General features: G+C 40.8%; 1 protein-coding gene across 4 annotated transcripts in view; it reads left to right on the forward strand.

Annotated features, from left to right (window-relative positions):
• The window catches only part of SASS6 (SAS-6 centriolar assembly protein), a 12471-nt gene extending 3384 nt beyond the window's left edge, over window positions 1-9087 (forward strand). Inside the window, exons 4-18 of one of the 4 annotated variants that reach the window (XM_058030459.1) lie at window positions 482-586; window positions 879-1050; window positions 1938-2015; window positions 2988-3107; window positions 3193-3384; window positions 3590-3784; window positions 4118-4207; window positions 4299-4478; window positions 5084-5165; window positions 5534-5643; window positions 6452-6574; window positions 6922-7010; window positions 7449-7540; window positions 7630-7732; window positions 8934-9087. In XM_058030459.1, the coding sequence (XP_057886442.1) occupies window positions 482-586; window positions 879-1050; window positions 1938-2015; window positions 2988-3107; window positions 3193-3384; window positions 3590-3784; window positions 4118-4207; window positions 4299-4478; window positions 5084-5165; window positions 5534-5643; window positions 6452-6574; window positions 6922-7010; window positions 7449-7540; window positions 7630-7718 (1717 nt within the window). In that variant the 3' untranslated portion in view covers window positions 7719-7732; window positions 8934-9087. Of the gene's footprint in view, window positions 1-481; window positions 587-878; window positions 1051-1937; window positions 2016-2987; window positions 3108-3192; window positions 3385-3589; window positions 3785-4117; window positions 4208-4298; window positions 4479-5083; window positions 5166-5533; window positions 5644-6451; window positions 6575-6921; window positions 7011-7448; window positions 7541-7609; window positions 8901-8933 lie in introns of those variants that run through there. The other 3 variants (XM_058030458.1, XM_058030460.1, XM_058030461.1) reach the window with 3 other exon arrangements.
• Window positions 9088-9177: the final 90 nt, after the last annotated feature.

Here is a 9177-nt window from a genome sequence, read left to right on the forward strand (position 1 = left end):
TGTCTGGGTTTGCTGTGGCTGTGCAGGAGGGGCCATCGAGGGGATGCCTGAGGCTCCTCCTTGTCCTGTGCTGGTTCCCTGTGCCTGTTCCATCCCTGCTCCACACTGTGCTGTGGGGGTGGTGCCTACTCAAAGAACGTTTGTTCACCACAGCAACTTCTGGTTTTTAATTAGTGCAGCCCCCTCCCCTTGCAAGAACTCTTGTGGTCAGAAGTGTCCTCTGGGGATTGTTATCCAAGATGTGCTCCAGGATGCCCCTGCTCAAGCAGGGAGGTTGGACCAGCTGTCCCACTCGGGTCCCTTCCAGCCTGAGCACTTCTGTGATTTTGTGATATGTGCACACACTTCTGGTTGAAAAAGACATGCCTGTAAACTTTAATGATCAGAACTGGTTCTTTATAATGTTGTAAACAAAATACTTTATAGGAAATAAATTACAGTTCTCTATATCATTAACATTTTTTTCCTGTCTGTTCTGTAGTTTGAAATCCCAGCAAGGTCTCTTGGTGGACTTCTCTGCTTTCCCACAGAAATTTATAGATCTGCTTCAGCAATGCATTCAGGAGCAGAACAAAGATATCCCAAGGTGGGTCACAAGTGTGTGCCACGTTACTCTGTGTGCACCTGTTGAGTTCTTGAAGCACCTCTCAGTCACTCAGACTGAGTCAGTAGAAAAGGATAATCTGACCTGCCCTGACCTGAATGTCTTGGTGGATGTGGCAAAACCTGAGGCTTTGGAGGAGAATACTTTCTTGAGCAAAAACTGGACAGCCTTTTACTGCACAAATAAAATGTATTTTATTGGGAAAAAGATTAGGATCTACAGGTAGTTTCAGGGAAAAAATGCTAAACATTTGATTATCTTGTTTTTTTCCTAGGTTTTTGCTGCAGTTAGTTTCTTCAGCACCTGCTCTAGATCACACACCTGTCTCTCTGAATGTAGTGGAGACCAACCCTTTCAAACACCTTACCCATCTCTCTCTAAAATTCCTGCCAGGAACTGATGCAGAAATAAAGAAGTTTTTAGCCAACTGTTTGAAATGCCTTAAGGTAAAATGAAAGTTTATTGTAACTGCACTAAGCCTCAATGCTGTGTGTACTTAAGCATTTTTTCATTCTGAGTCATTCAGAAGTATGTACCAAGTTGTGTGCTCTGGTTTCTTTTTCCTTTTAGCCCAAACATGTAATTGCATGCAGCTACTTGGATGCATGCTGTAAAATCTGAATTGCTGCCATCCCCCTGCAGTGAAAATGCATTTCCAGCAGGCAGTGCCATTTGAAGCACAGGAGGGAGGTGCTTCACACACAGTGCAGGTGCTGTGCAGCTGCTGAGGGCCCTGGCTGCTGCACTGCCCTGCTCACTGCAGCACCCACTGCAACCTTCAGTCTCTGTTCTGCTCTTGGCTGCTGGTAATTGGGAGCCTTGGTGGGCTGCAAAGGACTAACAGCTATAAAAAGCCAATTAAATTGGAATGTTGATGCAGTTTGGTAGCATGCTAGGTTTGAGTTGGTGGGAAATTAAAGGTCTCATCGTTTGACTGTTGTCTGTTTCAGTTTCATAGCCTGGGATTTGTCTCTCCTGTTGTGCTGTCATGTTTCCAGGCACTTAATAAGCCAATCTAATAACAGATTTACAGCATTTCAGCTGATCTCTTGTTTGGGTAACTCCTTTGTAAACATATCTTGTAAATAAGTTACTATTTCCTGGTTGAAATTTGGTAAGAATTTAATTTGGGTTTTTACATTGTGGGCTAATACCTTTTCTTTTGAATTTACTAATTATATCTTATTCAGTATGACACTTAATTAACAAGGTGCTGTTTTCACAAATACAGTGAGTATCTGGTGCTTAGGCAGGCTGTGCTGATTGAGTGGGAGCTAAATGCTACTTCTGCTTTGGGAGCTAAGGATTTGACTTGATGTCAATTTGTTCATAGGAGGATAAAATGATGTTGGAAGAAAAGCTTAAGAGAACTGAAGAGGATCTTACCAGACAACTGAGCTACACTCAACAGGTAACATAAATGTTTAACTTGTGTGTGTTGCAGCTTTTTTGATTTATGGAAAATGTCCCTTTTTGTTGGCTGGTTGGTTAGCCACTACCTAGCCAAGATAATTGACTTGAGGCTGAGTGAAGAGAATTGTCTACTGGAGCTTGTCTAGAGAGTGAAAAGCCAGCAGCTGAATTAACAATTAAATTGAGCTCTTGCACTACTCAAGCAGAATTTTAGTTTGTGCAGAGGTCTGTGTGTGCACACACAAATTGAATACTAAATATATGGTCGTGAAGATAAATGATAAATATATTTCATATATTCCATGAATCATTGGAAATTGTTTTATTTGGAAAGTTATGAAACTGCAGTAAATAAGTTGGAAGTCTTGGACTTTAATTACTCCATTTTGGTTTTTGCAGTCAGCATAGTAATTCTGTATTTCAAGAGAATGATTTGGGTCAGATTCTGCAATTATCAAGGTGACTTTTTTGACCATAATGAAACAGAACAATTCCATTAAAACTGTTAAGAATTATTTTTGGAATGGAATATTTCTTTGCCTCATGTCTGCAGCTTCAGTTTGAGTTTCTGGAATGTATTTGCTGAATTGGGATGCAGATTTACAAATAAAAAAAGGAAAAGATGCCATTGAAGAACTTAGGTTTTTCTCCCCCTGTTTTAACCCCTGACTGCTCTGTGTTACAAGGATAGAGAGCATCAGCAGGCTGTTTTTTCACTCTTGAATAGTGGTTGGAAAAAATGCAATTGGAAATTAAGATTATTTTATCCACAGCATTAGAATAGTGCTCTTCAGCTTCTCAGTGCCTTACTTTTCCTGGTTACAAAATTAACATATTTCAGCATCTGGTGCTGAAATTCAGACTTTTTAAAAAATAATTCCATGTCTTTTTAGTAAGTAACAGTAAAGAGTCAGTATTGGCTGAAATGCTTACATTTTTAAACTTTATGTGCTTTGTCAAACTGAAACAGAGCTTGTCAGAGAAGAGCCGGGAACTTGAGAAACTGAAAAATGAATGGACATCCTACACCACAGCTCTGAGCAACAAGCACTCCCAGGAGCTGACAAGTGAGAAGGAAAGAGCTCTCCAGGTACAACAGCTGCAAGGAAGGAACAAGATTCTTGTGTGGGAATAGTCAGAGCCATCCAGTAACTGCTTTTCTTTGCCTCTCACAGGCACAAACTCAGTACCAACAGCAGCATGAACAACAGAAAAAGGAATTGGAAAATTTGCATCAGAAAAGTATTCAGCAGTTGCAGAACAGGCTCTCAGAACTCGAGGTCATCAATAAAGACCTAACAGAGAGGAGATACAAAGGAGACTCCACAGTCAGAGAACTGAAAGCAAAGCTTTCTGGATTAGAAGATGTACGGCTTCCCAATATCCAAAATTAAACTTACTACTGCTAGAGCATTAGCAGTGCCTGCCTGGGCACGTCATAGGGAATACAGCATATTAAATCCATTTATTTCCTCTTTATTCCATATTATGCTTACTATTTAAATATGTCTCTTTAAATTACTGTTACAAGTTTTCTTGAAGAATAAAATTCACTTCCTTTCCAACATTTAGGAATGTCAAAGAGCAAAGCAGGAGGTGCTGTCCCTGCGCCGGGAGAACACAACTCTGGATGCTGAATGTCATGAAAAAGAGAAACTCATTAATCAGCTGCAGACACGAGTTGCTGTCTTGGAACAAGAGATCAAAGACAAAGATCAGCTTGTCACCAGAACAAAAGAAGTCCTAGATGTGACACAGGAGCAAAAGGTTTCTTCATTAATTTTTTTTAACCTTCCTAATTGTGCTTTCCATAGAATAGCTGCTGACCAGTTCTTATGAATACAGCCAGTCAGCTTTCAAATGTAGTTCAGCTTCTAAATTATGGCATCAAAAGTATACTGGGTTCAAATTTAATCCTGTGGTACTAGAGTAATAGTTTATGGGATTTTGGGTAATCCAGATCCTGTAAGATTTGACTGAAAAGCACTGGCTGGTTCCTTGTAAGGACAGTACTCAAAGAATTATGAACAATTAAATCTATATGAAATCATAAACAATGTGGATCACAGCCTTACTACATTTTGTAACATTCTTTTCAAGGTGATCCTGGAAGAGAGTACAGAAGAAAAACTCAGGCATATTGAAAAACTCGAGACAACAATTAAATCACTGTCAGCTGAGCTCCTTAAGGTTTGTTTGAACATGGCACTTCCCTTGTGCAACATCTCCCTTATTCTTAGGTGTTTATTTTTGTAATACATGGCTTGGGTTTTTTTAATAGGCTAATGAAATTATCAAGAAATTACAAGGAGATTTGAAAACTCTAATGAGTAAATTAAAATTGAAAAATACAGTAACAATTCAGCAAGAAAAACTATTAGCAGAAAAAGAAGAGAAGCTTCAGAAGGAGCAGAAGGAATCGCAGGAGATGGGCCAATCCCTTCGCATGAAAGAGCAGGAGGTACTGATGGGTTACCCTTGTGCTGGAAATGCTATTGTATGGACTCTGGGGATTGACTTGGTTACAGAAATAAGGTCTGAAATCTTTCCATGCAATAGGATATACTCTTTTGCTTATTAACATATTTATTTAAATGTGTCAGCAACTTTCAGAATTTTCAATGTTAACCTGATTTGTAAAAGCCATCCATTTATATGGAAGGCAACCAAAAGTGTGTGAAGAGAACAAAGCAATGTAATGGATGAATCAGCACCCTTTAGGAGGCACATTGATGTGTAAGTTGGTGAAGGGAATAAGAACAAGGACAGAGTGAACCTTTTTCTTCCATTAAACAGGACATTCCCCTGTTTAGACTCCTTGCACTATTTACTCACAGAAAAATAAAGGTCAGAAAGGATTCTGGCTGTCACCTTGTCAAAATCCTAGCTGAAAGTAGGGCTTCCTTTAAAAGAACTACCATGTTGCTTTTGTGACAAACTGAATTCAAACTTCTTTAATTTCAGAATAACTTCATAAATGCTTTTTTTGTTGTTGTTTGTAGCTAGTAGTATAACACTAGTACTATAACACTCCTGATAGTGTTACAATTATTATGGCAATTACAGGTTTGCAAGCTACAAGAGCAGCTAGAAAATACAATACAAAAACTCGAAGAAAGTAAGCAGTTGCTGAAAACCAATGAAAATGGTAGGTTTGTACAGCTTGATTTCTCCCTCTGTAAAAATGACCCAGTGTTCTCACTGGTACTGAAATTGATAGGAGCAGTTTTTGGGGTTTTTGTGAAGAGCTGCCATGATTGTCATGTGTGGAAAACAAGGCTCTGACTGTGCAATAGCCAAGAGCTGCTTGTAGGCATTCCCTTGGGGCTGGTGCCTGGGGCTGTGGGGCACGTGCTCTGAGGCCTGGGGGGGAGAGGGACCTTCAACAAATGGCTTTGCTTGGTACTAGGGAGGAAAAACACCCAGTGAGCTGTCACTGTTTATGAGGAAGGCCTAGTGGCCATTTCAGCTTGTAAATGGAGCAAATGGACTTGAGCTTTTTCTTCCTCTTTGCAGTTATCACATGGCTGAACAGACAGCTGAGTGAAGTTCAGATGGCAAAGAAGCTGGACAGCCCTGCCAGTGCCCATGCTGGTGGGAGGGCTGCTGCTTCACCTCTCAGCATGGTAAGGCAGAGCTGTAAATAACAGGCTGGTGAGGTGGGCATCAGTTCCTAAAATGCAGGGCCTTCAAAGAGGAAAAATAAAGTGCTTTCATCTTCTTCTGGCCTTATGGTTTTGGCTGGGTGAGGTTTGGCTTTGTGTGTTTGTTTGTTTTTTGATAATATAAAACTCTGTTGGGTGCTTCTTGATGCCCTGGGCCTTGTAGGTGAGAATCTTCTAAGCTCTTGTTTACACAAAATACACAAGGCAATAACAGAATTCATTTGGAAAAGATGAAGTGCAGAGTGAAGGCAAAAAAAAGGCTTTTCTGTGTTGAGAGGTTAACTTACTAATTCTCTTTGTAAAGGTTAAAACCCAGAGTGTACTATTTCAATACTCTAATGATTTTTAGAAACAGCACAGTCAGGGGCTAAGGAATGCAGCCTGCAGTCATTGTTGAACAGTGTGACTTGCTGCTTCTCACCCTGTGTTGTACAGAGCTCTGCTGTCACACTGACAACAGGAATTGATGAGCTGCTTGTTCATACAGAGAGGATTGGATTTGTAGCTGGATACATTAATTGCTTTCATCAATGACAGGGTGTGTAGCTTATTACTAGCTGGGAGTGCTTATCACATCTAGCTTTTTTAAAGTTAGGTTTTCCTTAAGTGTGTGAAGCTTAGAAAAATGATGCTTTCTTCCCATTGGAAGACTCACATAAGTGTTGGCTTTGTAATGGCAGTTAGTTGTTAATTTTGGAATTTTTAATCTCTACAGTTACTTGTAAAATTATGTTTCTCATTTATGGATGAGCTTCTGTTTGTTTTACAGCCTGACCGACCATCCTTTCATAGCTCAGGACTCAGTCATCCCATTTCGCCTCTCTATGCCTTCCAGAACTTTCTGGAACCGATACACAGCAAAAATGGAAATTCCCAATGTCCAGTATCAAAGGTAGGCACTTCAACTTTTTTGTTTGCTTAAGAATGTATTAAATTGTATTTATTATTTATTTAATATAAAATTTTATTTAAATTGTATGAGATATCAAAGCACAACATCTTGACTATTTCTCAAAGTGCTATTTACTGTATTTACTCTTAGACTCTCTGCCTTGAGCATTATGCCTGTTATTCATAGCTGATGCTTGTCTTTAGGCTGTTTCTCACAGGCTTTGCTGCACAGCAGAGCCAGTGATGTGTAGAAACAGGAATCTCTGGGAATTTGGCTCTGTGAATGCCCTTGGGGGAGGGAACTCAGATCTGGAGTAACTCTTCACCTGCAGCTCTTTGTCTCTGCAGGTGCAGTTGAACTCACAGCTTTTGAAAGCTACTCGGTGTTCGGATGCTCACACAGTGCCTGCAGCTGGCCATGCAGCAAACAAGGAGAAGTGAGTGTCTAAACTGCAATTTAGTATTTTTGTTATTTCAGTTTATCACTTGGTGTGTTTGGAGCTGACTAAAGGTTCTAGTGTTAGCCTGGTTCTGTGATCTACCGTTCTTCATTACCGTGCTCACCAATTTTGTGTTGGTTTGTTGAAAGCAAAGGAAGAGCTGTGCTTGCAGGAGTGGGGCCCAAGGAACAGCAGTTCAGTGTTGCTCCTGCTGACAGATCTAAGCCAAAGTTTCTGGGTCACTGAAAAAAATTAGTTCTAGGCTGTTCTTAACCTGCTCAGTGATGGTTTAACTTTACATGGTAAAGGTCATGAAGTGCAGTAGTTGCACTTCTAGTGGAGGTTTTCCTGACCAAGTCTGTAGCTGCCCTTGTTATAATGCAGTGATGACAAACTGCATTTGCTTTAAATTTTAATTTGCCTTTCTGTTTCTAGTGGTGAGCAGCTGGGCCTGGAATCAAAGTATTTGAAGAAAAAAGATGACAGCATTCCTTTACGAGGGCTCAGTCAAAACACACTTAACTCGGGTAAGTAGGAAACTGAAGGTGGTGTTTGAGATGTACCTGGAGGGCAGTGACAGCCATGGTTCAGTGCAGTGTCCTGTGCTGTTCTGCAGAGTACCTGAGGCCCTACTTGCCAGCCAAAGCACAGCCATCGCCCAGAGCTGCTGGGACACCTGCCTCAGCCTATTTTCCTGGATCATAGATGGGCTTCTTACTGTAAGAGTTCTCTTTTAACCATTGGGGGATTTTGAAATGTCCTGCAATAGTGTGTTACTAAGTATCAGTGTGAACTGACATAATGTTATGAGCCAGTTTTCTTTGAGGAAGGGATCTTGACTGACTTGGATGATGCTTCAGGGTGCTTGAGCCTGAGGAGAGGAAGACAAAGCCTTAAGGAGCCTTAGTGGGAACAACACTGACCTCACCAGGGCTGTGCAGAATTTTCGTCGTATATTGTTGACCCTGTAAATCCTCCTAAAAACTCACTAAAGTGCTCTTTTTTATAAAAAACAGGTGCAATGCACATTCCCTGAGTGAGAACAATGACCTGAATTTCTATTTCTTGACTCCTTTCAGAGAATGGAGCACAGAACTGTGCTATGCTGTCCACTTTAGTAATGGTCAAGCTCATATGGGGGCATGACTGCCTCATTAATCTTCCCCGAAAGTTTAGTTTTAAAAACTTGCTTAATTTTGGAATCAGCTTATTTGAATTGCATACAGACTTACAAATAATCTCATACTAAAAAAGCTAAATTATTTCACTGAAGATAGAAAATTAAAACTTAAAATTCTCAGTCTTGGTTCCCCTAACTTTTCTGTTAATCTCTCAGTATTACATTCCACAGGCCACCATGCATAAAACATTAAAAGGTGAAGTAGCCGAATAGTTAACTGCTGACAAGTATCAACATCTTAAAGTTATTTAATTTTTATAAATCATACTTTTAACAACTTGTAAGACTATACAGAAATTTTAGATACTCTTACATCTCTGTGGCTTGTTCTACTGTCTGGGTTCAAATGCTGGGATAGCCCTTGGGACTTGGAGTCCCCTGCAGAAGGAGCATGCATGGATTTATGCCAGGCAGAGTGCCCTTACAATGACAATTCCTTTTGGTAAAGATACATCATTCCTTTTACCTTAGTTACTCAGGTGCACCCAGAGGGTTGTACATTTCAGTGGTTTGTTTTGCTGTGTGAAATGTGTACATTTGTTTATAAATTAGCACCGTGTTCATGTATAGTGTCTGGTTTTGTCATGTGTACATTTTAATGGAAATATTAAATGGTTTTTATCAAAAGCTCTGATTAGTAACTGTTTCAGGAGTAGTACTAACCAACATCTCCATGGTACTGGGATTCCCAGCTGAGGTAAGCACCAGAACAGCTCTATTTTATTTACCTTTTCCTGCAGTTTTCCATGTGCTCATTACTCCCCAGGCCCAGCCTTGCAGAGCTCCTCTCCTGCAGTCCTCGGTGCCTGTGCCTGTGTCCATCCTGCCGTGCAGAGCAGCTGCTGGCACAGGAGAGGGGCAGCCCCTCCCAGGCCACTGCACTCCAAAGGGAGCCTGGCCAGGCTGGCTCTGAGTCACTGACTGTGCTTGGATCTGTGCTGCTCCTGGGCCACTGGGTCCCCAGGACACAAGGAGCAGCTGCAG

Source organism: Melospiza georgiana, chromosome 9 (assembly GCF_028018845.1).
Source record: "Melospiza georgiana isolate bMelGeo1 chromosome 9, bMelGeo1.pri, whole genome shotgun sequence".
NCBI lineage: Eukaryota > Metazoa > Chordata > Aves > Passeriformes > Passerellidae > Melospiza > Melospiza georgiana.